The following is a 24060-nucleotide window of genomic DNA, read 5'->3' on the forward strand; positions in this document are numbered from 1 at the left end:
TATTGTTTGTGCACCCGGGTACGTACTCAACCAAAGAATCTTTAAGGATCTTAATATCTGAACAATAAAAAAAGTAATCCATCAAAATAAATCACTACATTTACAAAACAATACAAATGCATTAAAAAAGGGAACACACACTAATTTATTAATTTCTGTAATACGTAAACACCAAGTTATCAGAAGACTAAAGCGACGTTGGCCAATAGACCAATAACATGGACACGTGATTCTCTCACTGGAGGGGACCACATCGTACCAGAATCAAGCTACAGAACCTAAATTCATTACATTAACTTAAAGAATACATTTTTATAGTTTATATTCTAGAAATATTATCAATTACCTTTAATCCATGCTTTCTAGCTATACCTTCACTTCTAGAAAATAGCTCTTTTGCCAAACCTCGGCCTCTGTATTTAGGCTCCACCGACAATATCCTCAACTCAAAAATTTCTTCTACATTATACCTAGTAAAAAGATCTATTTCCTTATTAACTCCATTTAGTAGACCAAAGATTCGGTGATAGGGAACACTGTCGATTGTTTTCATATTTTCTAGCGATTTCTCTATATCGCCCCTTCTGCAAATTCCATTCAATAGAACACCAGCTATCTGAAATGAAAATATGATCATATTAATTTATTATTAGTACATTAATATGGGTTTTTATACGCTCTATAAAATATAGTCAATATGTATATATATATATATATATATATATATATATATATATATATATATATATATATATATATATATATATATATATATATATATATATATATATATATATATATAATAAAGGAAAAAGAAAGCCACGGCCCTCATTCTCCGTAGGCCCAACTGACCCCGAAATGGGTAGTTCTCGGGAACCAATCAGGAGGGCAGAGGGTGCTAAGAATCTGCGGAGTCTAAACCACTACCCAGCCAGATCAACAACACTATACGTAGCGACCTATAACTGCAGGTCGTTAGCGAACCAGGCAAGACTCATAGAGTTAGAAAATGAAGCAGTCAATATTAAATGGGATGTCATCGGAATAAGCGAAGTAATACGAAAGGACGAAGAGTTAATAGAACTTGAATCGGGCAACATCCTCTATCACAAAGGAACAAAAAATGGACGAACAAGTGGAGTGGGGTTCCTAATTAATAAGAAATGGAAGGATAGAATAGTCGACATAGCAAGCACCTCAGACAGAGTAGCTAGTCTAAGTCTAAGACTATCCAGAAGATACACCATCCAAATTGTGCAAGTATATGCACCAACCATATCCCACTCCGATGAGGAAATAGAGGAATTCTACAATGAAATAACTGAGGTGCTTAACAAGAACAAAAGACAATTTAAGTATCTAGTCGGGGACTTTAATGCCAAAGTGGGTAAACAATCAAATCAAGAACAATGTGTCGGCAACTTTGGCATTGGAGAAAGAAATGAAAGGGGAGAGAGACTGGTTCAATACGCACATTACCAGAACCTCTCAATCGCCAATACCTATTTTAAGAAGAACCTCAATAGGAAATGGACATGGTTAGCTCCCAATGCAACTACCAAGAACGAAATAGATTTCATCCTAACTAATAAGCTGAAAACCATAAAGGATGTAAGTGTCCTCAACAAATTCCGAACAGGTAGCGATCACAGACTAATTAGATCTCGGGTCGTTCTAAACACTAAACTAGAAAGAATGAAATTACTCCAGAAACCAACTGCAGGGGTAAATATCACTAACCTAAGCAACAACTCGGAACGCTATCAAAATTTAATTCAAGAAAAATTACAAGACCCAACGAATAGCACACACTTAATGGAAACAATCTTAAATTGCGCCAAAGAAGTTGGAGGATCACAAACACACAACAGCAATAGAAAACTTTCAGATGAAACAACAGCTCTCCTGAAACAACGAAGAGAAATGAAAATTAACTCCAATATTAATAGAATTGAATATACCGAACTGTGCAAAGTAATACGGAAAAAGATCGCAGAAGATATAAAAACCTACAATGAACGACTTGTACAAAATACAATCGAAAACCGTAAAAGCTATAGGAAAACCAAGAGTAAGTTGGCAATCGGTAGAAAGCAAATAATAGCATTGGGAAACAACAACGAAAGGATCACAAATAGGAATGAAATAATAAAACATGTAACCGAATTCTACGAGGGTCTATATAAAGCTCCGGAAGCACAAGAAATAGGCGAAGAAGAAATTGCGGTTCAAGAAGATGTACCAGATGTTCTCGTGGATGAGGTAGAGGCAGCTCTTAAGAGCATGAAGAACGGCAAGGCTGCCGGTAATGACGGTGTTACAGCCGAACTTCTAAAGATTGCTGGTAAAACAACTTGGAAAATCCTAGCAAAAATATACACAGACTGCCTAAAATCGAGACATATTCCAAAAAAGTGGAATTCAGCCAACATAATCCTTATTCACAAGAAAGGTAGCAAGGAAGACATTAGAAATTATAGACCGATCAGCTTACTACCTGTGATATACAAGGTATTCACCAAAATTATTAACAATAGAATACAGAACACACTTGACGCTGCACAACCCCGAGAGCAAGCAGGCTTTAGAAGTGGCTTCAGCACAATGGATCATATTCAAACATTAAGGGAAGTAATGAGCAGAACAAAAGAATATGATCTACCACTGGCGCTAGCATTCATAGACTTCGAGAAGGCATTTGACTCCGTATACCCAAGAGCAGTCATAGAAGCTCTTGTCGACCAAGGAGTAGATAAACCATATGTCGAAACGCTAGCAAATATATACAAAGAGGCCACAGCTAGAGTAAGCATATATGAAAATACCCCAGAATTTCCCACTCAGAAAGGAGTCCGACAAGGAGACACCATATCCCCTAAGCTCTTCAATGCAACCTTAGAAAATATCTTCCGGAAATTAGACTGGAACAACCAAGGTCTATGTATAGATGGAGAATACCTAAACCATCTTAGATTCGCTGATGACATCATTCTAATTGCTAGAAGTCCTGAAGAATTACAACTGCAAATTAATGACCTTAATACAGCCAGCAATGAGGTAGGCCTAAAAATGAACCTAGCAAAGACTAAAATAATGTGCAATGATCTGATCGCCAACGTGGAAATAAAAATTAATGAAACCTCGCTAGAAGTAGTAGATGAATACATATACCTGGGACAGCTCATACATAAATCGGGATCACTACTTCCGGAAATCAACAGACGAATAAAACAAGCGTGGTCAGCATTCGGACGAAATTCCATAGTCTTCAAGTCCAAAATGCCACTATACCTCAAGAAGAGAGTATTTGATCAATGCATATTACCCGTCTTGACATATGGATGTGAAACTTGGATATTAAAGAGAGAAATAACGTCAAAACTCCAAGTAACTCAAAGAGCAATGGAAAGATGTATGCTAGGGATAACAAAGAGGGATCGTAAAAGAATTGAATGGATACGGAGGCAAACCCAGGTGACTGATGTAATCCAAAGAATAAAATCCCTGAAATGGCAATGGGCAGGACATATGGCAAGAAGAACAGATAACAGATGGACCACTAGAACAACTATGTGGTACCCCAGGAACGCTAAGAGACCAAAGGGGCGCCCGAATCTCAGATGGGATTATGATATTAGAAAATTAACAGGAACAACGTGGTCTCGAATAGCACAAGATAGAAAAATATGGGCGCAAATGAGCGCAAATTATTAGAACAACGTATAACTAAGACATCGTCGAATAATAATAAGAACATAGAATAACATTGAAATAAGGGAGGCTGCACCGTAATTGGAAACGGTTGATAAAGCTGCACATGATGATGATGATGATGATGATATATATATATATATATATATATATATATATATATATATATATATATATATATATATATATATATATATATATATATATATATATATATATATAAGTAAACGTTAAATAGTGGGTTTGCAGCAATATTGCTGCAAACCCACTATTTAACGTTTACTTCCTTACGTTGTCAGCAAATACTTTTGGTTCATTATATATATATATATATATATATATATATATATATATATATATATATATATATATATATATATATATTGTACGTCCACTCTATCTTTTCCCATGCATGAAATTAGTCACGAAAGTGCAAATTTATTGTTTTGTTCAAAATCTAATGTAGCTGATTATCATGGAGAAATGAACAACGAACTTTTTACTAAGTGGATAAAAACACAAATAATACCTAATTTAGAAAAGCCATCATTGGTTGTAATGGATAATGCTTCTTACCACAGAGGCCTTTTAAATACACAACCTTTAACTACTTCAATGAAATTATTAGTTGGTTGATAATAAATACTATTTAATATGACCCACATTTTTCTAAAAATAAATTGCTACAAATAACCAAAAATAACAGAAAAGAAAATATATATGTAATTCACGAGCTGCTCCGAGAAGGATGAGGTGTTGAGACTGCTCCTTATCACTGTGAATTTAACGCAATAGAATTAATTTGGGCAAAATGCAAGTCGTATTATAAAAAGTATATTGGTATAGATGGGCATTCTAATACTGCTGTTTTAAATATGTGGAATAAGGCACTGGAACAATTTAATGCAGATATTTGGGAGACATGTGTCAGACAAACTAATGAAATTATCAAAAAATGGTATATACGAGACAAGAGTATGGTGAATGTTGACATTCAACCAATTATAATAAATCCTGGTGATAACTCAGATTCAGACAGTGACGAGAATTAAAATACATGAGTTTCTATTTCTGTTGGCAGTTTATTGTTATATAGTCACCCAATATTTTATTTCAGTCTTGTTTGAAGACATGTTTGGTACTTTCTCTAAGAATATGCTATGGTTTGACAATTTTTTTATAGTTGATTTTCAAACCACGATAAAAAATTTGCTTGATTTGTTTTTTCATGGTAGTCCATTATAGCCGATTTAGAGGAAAATATAGCCTCTGTACCCTTAATGAAGCCATTTTCATTACCAAAAGATTTTGATAATGCAATAAATATCTTATTGTAAATAAAACGACTAATAAATTTTAATTGTTGAAGAGTATATTCTATTAGTGAATGAGTCAAAAGTCAAGACAGCGGAAGGCATTGGACACTCTCATATGTAATTCCAATTACACTAGACAACAAGCGTAACCTCAAATATAACTTGAAGTGCATTCTTAGTATCTGTCTAGACTCCAAACTAGCAGGTAACTTTGTTTTGATACTCGTCCATTTTCGAAATTTTCCGTGCTGTTGTTCTAATTATTTTACACCACTATTTACAGTCGAAGAAGTAAAACATGCCATCAAAAGCACCAAAGATGGTAAAGAAGTAGGCCCTGATAATTTTCACTCAGAATTCTTAAAACTTATGGACTATGATGGCATAAAATGGTTGACAAATATATTTAACAGTATATATGATACGGGCGTGGTTCCCCAAGAGTGGTTAGTGTCAACTTTTATAAATCTTCCAAAAAAACCCAATGCTAGAAAGTGCGAAGACTATAGAATTATAAGCCTTATGAGCCATTTACTTAAAACATTTCTAAAGGTCATTCACAAAAGAATATATACAAAATGTGAGGAACAACTAACAAGAACACAATTCGGATTTCGTCATGCTCTGGGAACACGGGAGGCCCTTTTTGCTGTACAGGTGCTATTTCAGAGATGCAGGGATGTGAATTGTGACATATACGTATGCTTTATAGATTACCAGAAGGCATTTGACAGAGTAAAACATGACAAATTAATGACTCTAATGCAAGAAATTGGAATTGACAACAAAGATCTTAGAATTATCAGAAACATTTACTACAATCAAAATCAAAATAGAAGACCAGTTAACTGATAAAATTGCAATAGAACGTGGAGTACGACAGGGCTGTAATTTGTCTCCATTGTTGTTCAACATTTATTCTGAATGGGTATTTAAGGAAGCTTTAGACGGTTGTGCGAAAGGAATACTAATAAACGGTGAATGGTTGAATAACATTAGATATGCAGATGACACTATAGTTTTTGCCGATAATCTGAATGACTTACAGATATTAACAAATCGCATAACAGAAGTCAGCAACAGATACGGACTAGCTCTTAACATGAAGAAAACCAAATTTATGACAATTAGTAAAAAACCAATACTAAACGCTCAACTTACAATCAACCAATAGAATATCGAAAGAGTCGAGCAATATACATATCTAGGCATCAATTTAAATAGCCAATGGGACCACTCAACAGAAATTAAACAGCGAATAATAAAAGCAAAAGCAGCATTCGTTAGAATGAGAACCATTTTCAACAGTCGAGACATATCATTAAAAACAAAATGCCGTCTATTGAACTGCTACATATTCACAGTTCTGCTCTACGGAATGGAAGCATGGACACTGACTGTTGCATCTATGAATCGACTCGAAGCTTTCGAAATGTGGTGTTATAGGCGCATCTTACGTATATCCTGGGTTGATAGAGTTACTAATGTGGAGGTCCTGCGTAGAATGGGGAAAGAATGTGAAATTCTCATGACCGTCAAAACTAAAAAGTTGGAATATCTGGGACATGTAATGAGAAATCCAGAACGTTACGGCCTTCTCCAGCTGATTCTCCAAGGGAAAGTAAATGGTAAGAGAGGACCGGGAAGAAGACGCATTTCCTGGCTTCAAAATTTACGAAAGTGGTATAACACGACTACCACGGAACTGTTCCGCGCTGCAATAAATAAAGTAAAGATAGCCGTGATGATCGCCAACATCCGGAAAGGATAGGCACTTTAAGAAGCAGAAGAAGTTGTTCTAATATTTAGCAATGTGAAACTGTGTTTTTAATTAGCTGATTTTGTTTGTTTTGGGATACTGAATGAGTATTACTATTAGGTAAGTCTTAATAATGAAAGTTTGTTGTTATTTTTACAATATATAAAGATGCTTTAATACATTTTGTATTTATTTATCACAAGTGTCTTGAGGAAGGGTATGGACAAGTGTCTCAAGTAACAAACTCTCCCTTTATAAGAGTGCTACAGAAAACATGCCGTATAAATATAAGCGACTAACCGAAGGACGTTTTCCCGAAGAAGCCATGTGAAGTGCAACAGCTGACGTTTTATCTGAAAAGTTGTCTATGAGAAAAAGCGCTCAACAGCATGAAGTTAAAAAATCAACACTAGCTTTATATGTAAAAAACGCTAGAGAAGTAGAAATTAACAATACGTCATTTTTTCTTTATATTTAGTCACATGCCAAGTGTTTTCTAATGAAATGGAAGCCTCCCTTGCATTGTAACTTAAGAGATGTTCTAATATGTACGAATGTTTAACTCCAATAGCGACTCGCAGATTAGCATATGAAGTTGCCGAAAAAAACGATGTCAAATTTCCAGAGCCTTGAAAAGTAAACAAATCATAGTCGACAATCTGAACTATTCTTACGAAACCCCGGAAAATACAAGCTTAGCGAGAATTTCCAGTTTCAATAAATCTACAGTCAGTAGATTTCAAGGTAAGTTAGAGGAGATTCTAAAAAGGCACAGCTTCACTGGATCAGACATATTTAATTTGGATGAGACGGGCGTAACCACAGTTCAAAAAACTTAAAAAGTAGTTTCTACTAAAAGTCAGCAACAAGTTGGTAAAGTAGTGTCGCGTGAGAGGGGAGAACTGGTTACTCAAGTGGGTATTATTGGACCGAATGGAACAGCACTTCCACCAGTGTGGGTGTTTCCAAGGAAAAAATTTGACAAACATAGAATGCTAAATAAGCCGCAACAAAAGGGTATTAAGCGAAAAAGTTATAGAACTGAAACGAGAAGCTGCTACGTTTGGTCTATATATAAATGAAAGCAAAACAAAATATATGGAGTGCACAAAATCGAATGAACATGAGAATCTGAAGGTAGACAACCATACCTACAAATATGCCTCCACTTTTCCCTACCTAGGCTTAATAATAAATGACAACAACAACATCAGTCAAAAAATACAAGCAGGGATTCTTAGCGGTAATAAGTGCTTTTATGCATAAATTATTGTTACTGAATCGTGAGTCTAAGCTTAGAATTTACAAAACAGTAATTAGACCAGTGGTCACATATGGATGTGAAACGTGGAACCTCTCAACCACTGATGAAAATCAACTGAGAATATTTGAGCGCAAAATACTAAGGAAGATATTTGGACCAACCCAATGCAGCGATGGTTCGTGGAGAATTAAAATAAACCACGAGCTGGATGAACTAATGCAGAGGAAGATATTTGGACCAACCCAATGCAGCGATGGTTCGCGGAGAATTAAAATGAACCACGAGCTGGATGAACTAATGCAGAGCGCAGATATTGTCAGATTTGCAAAGTCACAAAGACTAAACTGGCTTGGTCACCTAGAAAGAATGCCAGATAATCGAGCTGTAAAAGTAGTCCAGAGATGGAAGCCCCAAGGAAACAGAGCAAGAGGAAGGCCCCGTAAAAGATGGATAGACGACGTAGAGAGGGATCTTAAAACCATGAACATCAGGCAGTGGCGAAGGAAAGTATCCGACAGGGCAGAATGGAAGAACATTGTTAAGCAGGACAAGACCCACAAAGGGTTGTAGCGCCATTAGAAGAAGAAGAAGAAGAAGAATGCTTAATGGTATTTCAGAAGAGTATGATGCAGCCGGTTTAGTGTATTCATCTGGATGGATGACCAGTGATAATTTTTTTAAAGTGTTAGAGCATTTTGAAACTCATGGTCAGTATTCTAAAGAACGACAAGTTATTTTATTAATGGATAATCATAAATCCCATTTATCTGTTTCTGCTATTTATTACTGCAAAGATAATGTAATTACAATTCTAACTATTCCACCCCACACATCTAACAAATTGCAACCACTAGATAGGACTGTTTTTGGACCATTTGAAAGGAGTTTTAATCAAAAAGCATATGACTGAATGCTCTCTCATCCAAGGAAGGCATTATCAAATGTATGATCTTGCATCAATATGTATGAAAGCTTGGGATCGATCTGCAGCTCCTTCCAACATAAAATTTGGATTTCGTTGCACTGGAATTTGATCATTGGATAAAAATATTTTTGGTGAAGAAGACTTTCTATGCTCGTTTGTAAGAGACAGAATTTTCAAATCAAAGTGTAGAGGTGGCATCGCAATTCAGCCTCTCTGCATTGTCACAGCCTGACATTCTAGTTCAAAGCAAGCACAAGAAAAATTACTTATCTCCATCCCAAATAAAACCATACCCGAAAGCTCCAGAAAGAAAATTAACTAGAAAAGGTCCAAGAAATAGAACAATCATAATAGCAACCGATACGTCGGAATGCAATGCAATTGCAGCAAAGAAATTGAAAAAAGAGACACCCCAAATTAATAAAAAAATATAGATGGAAAAGAGGAAAGTAATGAGCGAGTCTTCAGAGCCTCCCGTCAGTCGGGAGGGTTTGGACACATTGGACACAAAGTATTTATATGCGAATATTTTATTCACATTGTTATATTTGTACACAAACTACGCAAATATATAGTGAGGAGACATACATTAATCAGTATGATTTCAAAATTTTAGATATTTGTTATCCATGTCCACGCCATAATTGTTTATTATAAAAATATCCAAACCCTCCCGGTGCTCCCCTCTAAAAGAATCAATCGTTTGACTGCTTTATAAAAATAACTAACGATAATAAGTACTTCTACTCAGTAGTGTGATTTCCACATAAAGTTTATTTCATCAATGCCAATAATAAAATTTTACGATCTTATTACGTCCTAACTACCACCGCACCGCTTGGATCGCACTTTTTAATATCAGTTCGATCTTTCTTCGGTGAGTATTTGAAAATTCCGGAATACGAAATAATAGGAGCCTTGAAGAGTAAAAAAGCATTTCATCAAATGCATTCCGACACGCGATAGCGTCCAATATCCTCGAATTCGGCATAGCTGGAATATTGGCGGAATATTGTCGAGATGATCTCGATTGGTTCGTATCTAACGATCCGGAATTTACTGGATAACTTAGATACGGGTAATGGATAGTCAGGATGTCAGTAAATAAGTTTAAAATTTTTTATAAAAATCACAAAGTAAATACATACATTCATACATACGATGTATGATTTAATATCCTCTAATGTAATTTGAATAAAAGCTTAAATTTCTTAGGAACTCATTAACCTAGCATTATCATTTATAGTACAAAGTTGCCATTTTCATTATACAGGGTGCTGTATTCGCATAAAACCGACATCCTAAATTTTCGAATAATTCCTTTTTTTCAAATTCCTTTCTTTCACCCTGTATGTGACTCATTATTTTAGAAAAATATGTTTTTCACTATTATATTGTATCTATATACAATAGATTGTATCCATCTGTATTAGTATTCCCTATACCTACCTCTTGCAGTTTTTAAATAAATTAACTTTATACATTTTTGTTACAAAAAATTTATTTTTATCAATCAGCCTATGGAATATTCTGACAAAAATATCAGTTATTCATCATCATCATCATGGCTTATTCACTCCTGGCGGAGTGTTTGCCGCCCTTTTGGGCTCTCTGATTTATTTATTGCGGAAAATCAGTCCGCTGTTGTTTTTTTTTTATTATTATAGCAGCGTGTGTGACTTGGCCCTGTCTACAATTTTCCTCCATTCTTTCCGGTCCTTACAGCGCTCCTTCCAATTGTAGATTCTCAGCTTCTTTATGTCTCCAAAGACTTGATCTCTCCATCTTGTTTTGGGTCTCCCCTTTGATCTCTTTGTTGTTGGTCTCCATCCAGTTATTCGCTTTAGGATAGAGTCTGGGTTAGCTCTTTCTGTGTGTCCCAGCCACCTAAGCCTTTGCGTCTTCACGAACTTGATTATGTCTTCACCCTCGATGACTTCTTTAATTTCTTCATTGGTTAATCTTCTAAATTCGCCTATACTTATTCTCACCGGTCCCATTATTCGTCGAATTATCTTTCTCTCTAGGATTTCCAACCTCATTTCATCTTTTTGTGTTAGGCACATCGTCTCTGCACCATAGGTGATCACTGGCCTGATTGCAGTCTTCTAAATTTTTAATTTGGTTTTCTTACTAATGTACTTTTCTTTCAGGAATTTTTGGTAATTCCAGTAGGTTTTATTACCCAGTAGATTGCGTTCATTTATTTCATCCGTTCTATCATTTCCGTCATTCACCATCACTCCCAGGTATTTAAAACGGTGTACTCTTTCAAATGTATATGCACCAAGCTTAATTTTTTTCTCTATGTTCGTATTCTCCCTTGAACACTTGAGGTATTTCGTTTTGCTTTGGTTTATTACTAGCCCTCTCTTCTTTGCTTCTTTATCTAGTATTAATATTATGTTCTGCATGGTTTTTAAATCTCTAGTAACCAGTGCAATATCGTCTGCATACGCTATCAGTTGGGCTGAAGATTCGATAATCGTTCCCATAATTTTGGCTGCTCTTACTGCCCCCTCTATGGCAATGTTAAATAATGTTGTTGACAGGGAGTCTCCCTGTCTGACACCTACCTCCATTTGTACTTCATCTGACAGACCTTCCCTTGTTAAGATTCGTGCCTTGGATTTCTTCATCGTCATTTCCGTGAGACTTATTAGTTTTTCTTGGATGCCTAATTGATTCATATCCTTAATTAGCTCCTCCCTTATTACACTGTCAAAAGCTTGCTTGTACTCAATAAACAGTATATGAAGATCTATTCCGTGCTCGTAACTTTTTTCGACGATTTGCGTTACAATGTGTATTGCATCTATTGTTGACTTACCTTCCCTGAATCCATGTTGGTATTCACCTATTTTTGTTCTAGTTTCTTTTTCTATTCTTTGTCTGATCAAATTAGTTAATATTTTGTACATTGTATTTAATAACGTGATTCCCCTGTAGTTAGTGCATTTCGTCTTGTCGCCTTTTTTAGGGATTGGTGTTATCAGACCACAATTCCAGTCGTTCGGCATGCGTTCTTCTTCCCATATTCGTTCTATTAGGTTGTGGATTCTGTGGGCTAGTTCCTCTCCCCCTTTCTTGAAGAACTCATTTATAATGTCGTCTGGCCCTGCTGCTTTCCTTGTCTTTAATCTGTTTATGGTCGCCAATACTTCGCTGTATGAGGGAGGCTCTGATTGTTCTTCATTCCTATTTTCTGTTTGTTCTTCATTTTCTGCATTTTTAGCCTCATCTTTCTTTTTAAACAGTTCTCTATAGTGTGTTTCCCATTCCATTTTTCCAATATTTGCCGGTATCTCTTTTTTTCTCTGTGATTTTATGTATTTGTATAGTCTTGCATTGTCATTACTATTGGCTTCGAGTTCCTGCAGTAATTCTTCTATCCATTTCTTCTTTTTTGTTTTGCAGCATTTATCTGACTCTTTCTTCTTCTCTTTATAGTGTAGGAGATCTTCTTGTTTCCCTGTGGCCACCCACCTGTGTCTTGCTTTGTCCTTGTCTTTACTAGCTTGCTCGCATTCTTCATCGTACCAATCCTTTCTTTTATTGTCTTCCATTAGTCCTATCGTCTCCTCTGCTGTTGTTAAGATACTATCTTTTATGTCTTCCCATGTTTTATCTATGTTTGATGGTTTTAGGACTAGTAGTTTTTCTTCTAATTTAGTGCAGAATTTTCTGTTTGCATTATCTGTATTTAGTTTCGACCGATTCCACCTCTTTCTTTTCTTTCTGTCGTTTTTATCTTTAAGTATCTTCAATTTCATGTCGCCTATCACCAAAATGTGATCCGAATCAGCATTGGCTCCCCTGTATGACCTTACATTCTGTATAATTGTTCTCCATTTTTTTGAGATTAGGATGTGGTCTATTTGGTTTCCATCTGTTGTTCCAGGTATTAGCCACGTTACTTTGTGCTCTTTTTTGTGCTTGAATTGAGTGCTAATAATAAAAGTATTGGTTGCTGCTGCTAGATTACATATTCTCCTGCCATTGTTATTCGTATTTTGATGGATCGTTTCTTTTCCTGCGATTTCTCTGTTCGTGTCTTCTTTCCCTATCTTTGCGTTGAAGTCTCCTAGCAGGATTAGTATGTCGTTCTTTGGTATTTCTTCGTACAATTCTTCAAGTTTCTCATAGAATTCATTCTTTTCTTCTTCAGGAGCATTCTCAGTAGGGGCATATATGTTGACAAATGTTAAATTTGCTTGTTTATTTTTCATTCTAATATATGATATTCTTCCATCAACCGCTTTAAAGTTAATAATCTTGTCTCTTACGCTATTACTAACTAGAAAGGCACTTCCATTGCGCCCCTGTTTGCTTTCTCCTGCGTAGTACATTGTGTAATTTCTTCTAGCAATCAGTTATTATTAATGGTTAATAGTAACCTTGTTGTACGCAATTGGATAACAGTTATAATAATAATTTGCCTAATTTTCTTGACAAAATAATAATGGCTTACTTGGGATATAAAAATGATGATTTTTTAAATTTAATGATAATTTACGGTGAGTGTAACAGAATAGTATCCAGAACTTGCCGTGTTTTTGCTGAGAAATATCCTGAGAACCCTTGACCAAATCATAAAACTGAAAACGTTTTTTAAACAATTGTTTTTAGTTGGGTCAGTTTATAAGTAAAAGGACCCGCGTCTGTGAGCAATTGTTACAAGTATCGACTTAAACAATTTACAGAATTTTAAAAATCTTTATTGGACACTTCATTCATATACACTAGCTCAACATTTCATCGTCATCATCATCAACTAGCCTTTAACGTCCACTGCTGAACATAGGCCTCTCGCATGATTTTCCACTTAGTACGATTTGGCGCCATCTGAATCCAATTTGTAGTCACTCTTTTTATGTCATCTCTCCATCTCGTTGGGAGTTGACCTCTGTTTCTGTTAGCTTGTATTCGGGGTCTCCATTCCGAAATTCTTTTTGTCCACCGGTCATCAACTGATCTTGCTACATGACCTGCCCAGTTCCACTTTAGTGTTGTTATCTTTCCGCAACTTGTAGTTTACTCACTGTTGTTCTTGTGAGTGTTAGGGTTTCTGCGCCGTAGGTCATCACTGGCAAAATACATTGATTAAATACTTTTCTTTTCAGACACATTAGAATCTTAGACCTAAAAATATCCTTCATCTTTCCAAATGCAGCCCAAGTGAGGTTTATTCTTATTTTCAGCTCGATTGTTAGGTTGTATCGACTTATTCTGATCTCATGGCCCAAGTATTTATAGGAGTTAACTGGCTCAATATCTTTGTCTTCTACTAAGATGTTTTTGTTGTGGACTAAATTTGTCATAAATTGTGTTTTTGAAAAATTTATTTTAAGACCAATTCTTTTTGTGGCAGTATGGGGTTCTTGGAGCATTATCTGTGCCTGATCAAAGCTGTCTGCAATAAAAACGACATCATCTGCAAATTTAAGGTTATTTAAAAATTTTCCATCTACATCGATGCCCTTTCCGTTCCAATCTATTGTTTTACATGCGTATTCTAGCAAAGTTGTAAATAATTAAGGAGACTTCTTGTCTGCTTGCCGAATGTCTCTTTCAATACGAAAGGTCCCAGTATCTTCGTTAAGTCTTACACAGGCTGTAAAATGCTGATATATGTATCTGATGAGTCATATGTATCGGTGATCTATTCTACATTGTGTTAGAGCTTGGAGCATTTTACTTTGATTTACCGTATCAAATGCTTTTTCAAAGTCGACAAAGACAAGTATCAGGGGTCTATTCTATTCAATTTTTGATGTTTGCATATGATCATTTGTTTCGTATCCAGCTCTAAATCCTGGTTGCATGCAAGGTTGATAGAAGTCTAGTTTTGATGTCAACCTATTAGTTATTATATATTATTATAACAAGCTAATAGGTCTATAGTCCCTAGCTTTTTTATATCTCCCTTTTTGTGCATGACTACCATAACAGCTTCATTCCACTGAGATGGTGTAACCTCTTTTGAAAGGCATAAGTTATATAATTTTGTCAATCCTTTCAATACTGTCTTTTCTCCTGATTTAACTGCCTCAATAACAATTTGGTCATCACCAGCTGCTATTGTTTTTCATTCGATTTAATGACTTTGAGACTTCTTCGATTGTTATACCTGGGATATCCTCTCAACCCACATTCTGGACTTTTCTCAACTTGGTGCCGTCTTTCTTACCCCTTTCTCTATATAATTCTGTGTAAAATTCTTCAACTACCTTAATTATCTGTTATCACTTTTGCATTTCGATCTACGAGCTTAACAATATTCTTCTTACCTAGAGCTTGACATCTCTTCAGCACCTTTAAAGTTTTATTTTCCTCGACAACCGTTGTATTACAACCTTTTTTGTGTTATATTGTCGTACGTCCTTTCTCACTGCTTTATTAATATCTTTATTAAGTTGTTGTAGTACGCGTGCATTCGTATCGTTTTTGTTCTTAAGTTCTCATCGTGTCTCCATAAGTCTTTTTGTCTCTTGACTGATTTTTCCTCCCTATCTCTCCTAGGATTTGTATTGCACTTTTTCTCTGCGTTCTTAATAGCTCTTATTAAATTATCATTTAAGGTTTCGACACCCCTAACGTCTATATTTGTTGTCTTTAGACATCTTATAATTTCTTCTTCGAAGGACATGGTGTTTTCGATTGGATTCCATTCTATTGGGTGTGTTTTTGTTTTTGTTCAACATTTACATCCTGGATATTATGTAAGACGTGTAGAATTTTGTAAATGAGTTTTTAATAAAATGCCAAGATCAAGATTTTACAATAAATGGTATGTTTAACCGCCATAACAGTCATTTCTGGAGTGACGACAATCCTCAGCTCACGTGGGATAGTAAATTTTAAGCATTCTTTTCGTTCAATGTTTTTTGTGCTGTGAAAAAAAATAAGTTAGTTACTTTCATAATTTATAACGAAAATTTAAACGGAGAGCATGACTGCAAATTTTACGCCAAGTAATTGTACCAGCACTGCACGCTTCATATAATAATAAGACTAACCAGGCTTGTTTTCAACAAGTTGAAGCACCAGCTCACAATATTCGAGGAATATTGGGCACAATGCTTGATAAAATATTTAGCAATAGACAGATAGCTAATAAAGATCCGTTTCTCTAGTCACCAAGATCCCGCTGTCACCGTTAGATTACTATATTTGGAGATATGTTAAAAATAAGGTGTTCTCTAAACCTGTCACTACTAAGGAAGCTATAATAAATAAAGTTCTTCAAGTTTTTAACGAAATAGATAAAGAATTAATATAAAGAGCTACTAATGAAAATCTGATTGAAAGAGTCCTTAAAGTTTGGTTGTTAATGGATAACATTGTGAATATTTATTACATTAATAAGCTAGTGCCAATTTTCTTTTATAGCATATTTTTATTTGTTCAGTAGTTAACTTACAATATGAAAGTTGTAAATTAATATAACATATGAAGTGTACGAAAATTTTTTTTGTGTCAAAAATGTATAAACTTAATTTATTTGAAAACTGCGAGAAATAGGTATAGGGAGTACTAATACAGATTGATAGTAAAAAACGTATTTATTTAAAATAATAAATTACATACCGGATGTAATATTTGAAAAAAAAAAGAATTGGGCGAAAATTTAGGATGTCGATTTTATGCCAATTTTAAAAGCAGTTCTATAATGGAAAATGCAACTTTACACTGTAACGGTAATGGTGTCTGTGGTTAATAAGTTCCTAAAAGATTTAAACTTTTATTTAAATTACATTAGAGGATATTGAACTTTATGCGCATGGCAAAAAAGTGTAATTTTTTATATAAAAACCATTATAACTCAAAAACCCCTGCGCCAATCCCCGCGCCAATCCCCGCGCCAATCCCCACGCTAACCCCCACGCCAATTTTCTCCAAACCACGTCACCAACGACGGTATAAATGACCCTTCCTCTGTCACCAGCGGCAATAGTACAATGATTGGTAATCAGTTTAGTAGTGTCTGGGGGCTTATGGGAATGAGACCTCGGAAGCCCTGAAGAAAACATCAGAGAGGATGTCGAAAGCTCGGCGCAATGAGAATCAACACGGTTCAACCCGGAAGACTTTGACAAGAGTTTTGAGTGTTTTGATTGAGTTTAATATTCATTTTTGTAATAGTATTAATCTTAGCTCTAGGTTGAATATATATATATATATATATATATATATATATATATATATATATATATATATATATATATATATATATATTCAACCTCGAGCTCGACATTTCCTAAATGAAAAGCCTTTTTTAAAAAATCTAAAACACGTCAATTTTTAAATTGTTCTACATTTTACAAAAAAATTTCAACATACAAGGTGATACACATTACAGTGATGACGTCATCGGCTCTTTTTTTTAAATGTAACACCCTGTATTTTAGGACATTTTTGGACCAATAAAAATGAGCTGATTTTAAAAAAGTATAATACTTGGGTCTAACGGATATAATTTGAAAGATATGTGCTTAGAAAATAAATTATTTATTATCAATTGCAAAAAAGTAGTCTACTTCTAGTTTTTGGTAAACTGTAATTATTTTAAGTAACGTTCAATAACAATTAAGTAGTACAAAATTGTATTAATTCGTAAATGTTGTTTATTATTGCTAAAAATTAATTTTAAGTAGAAATAAATTTGAGTGTAAAGCAAAGAATTGAAATACTCATGATGATTGGGTATGTAGAAATGTATTATTTAATACGCATCACGCAGTCAACACTAAGTAAGATTGAAAAGAAATTTCAAGAAACTGGTACGGTTGAACATGCACGCAAATCAGGTCGTCCCTCTGTAATTTATGTTACAACATTAGATGTTCTACTTGCTTTTGAAGAAGATGCGCACACTTCTGTTCGTAAGGTTAGTAGGTATCTCGATGTTTGCAAAACAACGGTACACAAAGTACGTAAAAGTAAGAAAAGTAAATAAAATGCACAGTTGTACAGGAATTAAACGAGGATGATCCAGATAAAAGAAAACAATTTTGCGAAATAATGATGGATAACAGCCACCAAAACCCTCTCTTGGATCAACATATTATTTTTTCTGACGATGCTACATTCAAATTAAATGGCGAGGTCAACCGTCAGAATTGTAGATACTGGGCAAAAGAAAACTCTAACTAGATGCGGGAACATCGTACACAATACCCTCAAAAGGTAAACGTATGGGCTGGCATTGTAAGAAATATAATTTTTGGACCCTACTATTTCAACTGTAATTTAAACGGGCCAGCATACCTTCAGTTCTTAAGTGGGTGTCTCGTACCTACTTTGGTTAATTTATTCCCCAGTACAAATAATCTATCTTAATTTTGATAAAAATTTATGGTTCAACAGGATGGTGCGCCTTCGCATTATGCTTTAGATGTTCGAAGGTACTAAACTAAATTTTTCCAAATAGGTGGATTGGAAGACGTGGACATATTGAATGGCCAGCGAGGTCGCCAGACCTTAATCCTTTGGATTATTTTATGTGGGGTCATTTAAACAATGTTGTTTATAAAACGAAACCTGCAAATATTGGAGACTTAATAACAAGAATTCGTAAATAAATAAACAATATTTGTTAAGAAAGCATAAACAGGGTTTTACAATTTACTTGTTGATTACTGGTTTACTTTCAAGTTATTTATTACAATTTATTTATAATTTATTAATATTATAGATCAATAAAAATTTTCTAAGCTCATATCTATCAGATTATATCCGTTAGACCCCCAGTATTATATTTTTTTGGAATCAGCTCATTTTTATCGATCTAAAAATGTCCTAAAATACAGGGTGTAACATTTAAAAAAACAGCCGATGACGTCATCAGTGTAATGTGTATCACCTAGTATAATGAAATTTTATTGTAAAATGTAGAGCAATAAATTTAAAAATCGACGTGTTTTATATTTTTTTAAAAAGGCTTTTCATTTAGGAAATATCGAATTTATTCCATACATTACTGACACACTGTATTTATATATTTACACATATATATATATATATATATATATATATATATATATATATATATATATATATATATATATATATATATATATATATATATATATAAGATATCTAATTTTTGCTAACTTCGTTTCTACAGTAAACCAGTCTCTAGCCTGGGCATGAGAACTCTATTAAATAAACTGGCCAACAACAAAGCGCAAATTCCCTTTTAAAATCGTTAGTTATCTGCTTGCTACAATGTCGACTTAATGTGCACCAACCATAGACACTTACACAGTCTTAAGCAAGATTATTGTATTTATTCGCTTTTTCCATGTTTCCGGCAAGAGAAAATTTACAGCGAACCATGGAATTGTTTGTAAAAATCAAAAGTTTTTACCTTTAGCTTCTGGATTACAAAGTAATGCAGATTTTTTTAATTTCTCAGCTATTTACATATGTTTTATAATAAATAATATAAACTCTGTGTTGGCAAAGATTGTTTTCATTTTATAGACGTAATTATAAGAGTATTATTAGTTACTTATACTTATGTCGCTTCACTCCTAACGACTCACCGTTATTTTCGCTTGAATCTTGTAAAAGGTCCTTAATTCGCCATAAATAATTCTACGCTCTATTGATTTGTTAAATTCTTTACTTTGATCTTGACAATATCTTATCACTCGATTTCTTTCAGTTATCTGTATAAAACTATACAAAACTTTCTATTCAACCGTAACTTTAACAAATTCTTCCATAAAATGAGTATTTTTTTACTATTCTAACTTTTATCTGCAACATAAATGTTTCTATAGGGCCTCAATGTCTTTATACCGACAAACTTTCATTGGTTTCGTATATCTATTACTCCAAAACTGGAACATAACTATTACTTAGCAGTTGTTTCCCATAAAAACACTGTGCAAATTTACTCAGTCTTTGGCCAACAAACCTATCAAATTTACCTTTAAATTTTGACTTGACGTCCTAAAATTTAACTAATCGATTCGTTTATATGAAATGTAAAGCTTGGATTACAGACAAAATGCTGTTTTTTGCCTTTTTTCTTATTTTGCCCATTCTATTTATAAAAATAATATCGTTATCGTTGTATTTTTTTGTATGCTAATACCCGTGATATTATTCATACTACTAATATAAAACCATTCTATAATTAAATTTTGGGTCAATAATAAAATATCGATAGTTTTTCATAAAAGATTTCTAGGAAAATATTCCTGATCTAGTATTTATTCTTAACTACTGGGAAATCCCTAACCCTTGTTTTTCCCTTGTTAAATAATACACATTTTAAAAAGTTTTAGACCTTTGTTTAGACGAATTTTAAGTTAAGTGCATAGATTGGGCCTTATTCAAAACTTTCTTGAAAAGGAGATACAGGATTTTATAAAGAGTACGGCAAATCGGTAAGTTTCTCATCCCATAACTAAGTTCCAAAGTAGTATTAAAATTCTACGTATTCTTATTTTTTTAAGTTCTCAGATTTCAAGTAGAAAAAAGTACTTTATTGACCAGTATTGTGGAACCCCACTTCAGAAACGTAATTTGAAAACATTAAATTCCTCTAATTTAAATTAAAATATCTCTGCGGGATAGTTGAATCAGTTAAAAAAAAAGGAGGATGGCAGATTTAAATTCATTTATGCCAGATGATGACTGCATCCAATCCAAGTTAATTACTTTGGTTTTAAGTTCTTTTGAAAAACATTTTAATCAATCCTTATCGAAGGAGTACACTTAGAAATCAAACTATGAAAAATTACTATGTGGAATAACCTGATTTTTCATGTTCACTGTAATTCCATCTATAGATCTCCGTGTTCCCTCATGAACACTTTTTTGCAGGAAGGATAAGCTTATATTTAAGGAATCAAAGATGAGAAAGAATAATAAAGTTTGCTATGTTTTATAACATAATGCAATAAATTATAATTATATATTTACTATATTTGTTAGAAATTGTACACATTGCCACAAATTGTACTTTAAAATAAGTTTATTTGACATTTCCATTTTCACTTTCGAAATCGTTCCCAAAATACAAAACATTAATAAATTAAACAGATTTTTTCTTGTTACAAGGTGAAGAATTCTTTTAATTTAATTTTATCTGACTTATTTATACTGGCAATTTAGACATATATTTTACAAAGTAAATGACTTTAACGCTGAGATGAATTATTAATTTTGTCATCATGCGTCAACAATCAAATCTAAAAGTTTTGGACGTAAGGGTGTATCAAGGATCGGAGTGTGGATCGGATCATCACTTAACCATGGCAAAGGTAAAAAATAACAGCGACCGTCAGTATGAACAAAGAGTGCCCAGAAATATGAGTAAACAAATTCAATTTGGAAAGCTGAATAAATTAATAATTTGGAATAAAGGATTAATCCACCCAATTTTTAAATAAACTTAGAGTGGCTACAAAACTACAAAATATTAGCAAAGAAAACAAGACGGTAGAAGAACTAAACTGTCAAATAAAAGATTGTATACATAATGCAGCAAAAGAGGCCATAGGATATAAGGAAAATGTGTAAAATCAAGATCTGGAGTGGTGGTCATAAGAAATAATAGAGTTGGTAGATACTAAACTGACAGCCTATAGAATCTGGCTACACACACAAAATCCAGAAGGCTGCAGAACATTTACTGGAACAGAAAAGTTTAGAAAACTGCGACCAAAAGCCAAAACTAAACACGGGACAAAAAGTGTGAATAAATAAATAGATATATGGGTGGAAACCTCAAAAAAAAATCAAAAAGGCAGATTAAACCTTATGAGTATGGAGAGTGGAAAGAATATTACAAATCCCTATTGATAGAAACAAGACTACATTGCAAAATAAATTACAGCGATTTCAGACCCAATCTACTTGACGAAGATAAAGTACAACCAATCAGTGTGGATGAGATAAGACGAACCTTAAAGCAAATGAAAAACGAAAACCACAAGATCTCAATTGAATTAATAAAGCTAGGACCGTCAATACTAATAGAATTGTTAGCGGAGATGTTTAATAAATGTCTAATTGAACAAGAAAATATTCCAGAAATTTTTTATTAGTTAATTGGAGAGGTTTTATGGTCGATTGATAAAAAGACGAATCGAAAACCAATATAAAGAAATAGAAGGTCAGAGTGGATTCCGTGCTGGTATATCTTGTGTAGACAATATATTAGTAATTCAACAAATTATAGAGAAAAGAAAAGCCAAAAATTTACCAACTCATTTAGTGTTCGTTGACCTAGAGAAGGTCTATGATTAGGAATAAATGCGGAACCTCCCGTCCCGCATATTGTCCTGCATTTTGTCCCGCGGGACGGGACGGGATAGTGATTTTTACTGCGGGACGGAACACAGGACGGCCAGCGTGTTTTCTGCGGGACGGGACACAACACGAGAATGGCGGTTTGTCCTGTGGGAGGTCCCGCAAAATACATGTTATAGGTTTGTAATACTAGATTTGGATTTAGATTTGGTAATACAAGTATCTGCATTAGGTGTTTTCACAAATCCTTTTGCTTTATTGCGATGCACGCCTGATATACAAAAAATTATTTTGGTTTAGGTCCTCCTTTGAATATAACCATAAACGTAATAAATCAAAAGAACTTTTTTCCCTTACTTTTCTGTGTTACAGTAATTTAAAATTAATATCATTCAAAATCCAAGAAGCAGAATGGGATTTACTAAAACCATTAAAAGATTTCTTAAAAAACTGCAAATAATTTGCAGACCTACTACGAGAGGAAAAATATGTAATGTTTCCCAGTGTGGTTATGTTATGAAAACTCTTTTAAAGCAGCAAGAAATAAGATTATTAAATACTACCACAAAACTAGTTGGGTGTACTGTATTTCTCTTGTAATCAGTCGCCGCTACAAATTGGAAGCTTTTGAATTATCGGAATGGGGCAGCTCCTTGAAACAAGAAACAGAGACAAAATTTATTTCTTTTGGGTTCTCTAGTCACGAGCACTGTCTCAAAATTTGGCACTGTACAAGAAAAGGGTGCACCTTGACGACGAACTGGATCGATATCTAGCATAAGAACGAGAAGACAGAAATTGGACATCACATCTTGGTGGAAAGATAACCAGAATAAATTTTCCACTATGGCTCGTTTGGCTAGGGAGATCCTATCAATTCCAGCTACGTCTATGCCAGTAGAACGGCTCTTCTCCAGAGCCGGCTTGACCATAAGAAAATAAAGACGCCGATTCAGCAAAAATTCAGTTGCTGCATTCCTTTGTGTCCAGTCATGAAGAAAAGATAAAATATTTTTTAGTTTAATTAAAAACTACTTGTGGATGTTTATAACTGAAGGTTCGTAAAATAAATGAATGTTGAAATAAGAACTTTTTTTTAAATGTGCCGTCTAACCCTATTATATATACAGCGTGTCTGCCTGTCAAAGTCGGCACCAAATGAGACTTTTTAATTTTTAGTTTTACAAAAAATATTATTCTTTATAAAGTTCTGCATGTTCTAAAACCTAATATACATACATCAGATTTTTTGGTCGTATACGCAGTTTGTAAAAAAACATGCAATTTATGATGAGTAAAATAGGTACCTTTATTTTAAACCGACAAAATATCGACAATCGTTATAAAAAAAATTTGATTATAATTTGAAGATCATCGGATGATCACCTGTCACCAGTTTACGATAACAGATTTTAACTATGTTTTCCCAATCATTAAATAATAATCCTTGTATCGGCATGTAAGTAATATTTATTAGCTAGTTATTTATTTAGTTTCAATTTTACTGGATTGTTTTTTACTTGAGTTTTATTTTGTTTATTTAATTAAATTTAATCAAGTCATATTTAGTAATCATACACATATAATATTGGCTTAACTGCTGTATATTCTTTAACAGACAGTACACTAATACAGATTATTATATTTTCAACCTTTAGTTTACCATGTACCGTTGACCTGAAGATGCGTAGCAAATTATAGTATGCGAAACCGGTCGTTGGCGGTAGAATAAATTGATTGTGAAAAATTTTTATTCTTATTTCTTTTTGCCTATTTGAAATAGACTCACACAGTCAACATATTCAAGATTTCT

General features: G+C 33.9%; 1 protein-coding gene across 1 annotated transcript in view; it reads right to left on the bottom strand.

The window, feature by feature from the left end:
- LOC140447831 (arylalkylamine N-acetyltransferase 1-like) overlaps nt 1–24060 on the bottom strand; it is a 55369-nt gene that overhangs the window by 15826 nt on the left and 15483 nt on the right. The window contains exon 3 of the mRNA XM_072540719.1: nt 347–616. Coding sequence (XP_072396820.1) covers nt 347–616 — 270 coding nt within the window. The remainder of the gene's footprint in view (nt 1–346; nt 617–24060) is intronic.

Source organism: Diabrotica undecimpunctata, chromosome 8, assembly GCF_040954645.1.
Source record: "Diabrotica undecimpunctata isolate CICGRU chromosome 8, icDiaUnde3, whole genome shotgun sequence".
Taxonomy (NCBI): Eukaryota; Metazoa; Arthropoda; class Insecta; order Coleoptera; family Chrysomelidae; genus Diabrotica; species Diabrotica undecimpunctata.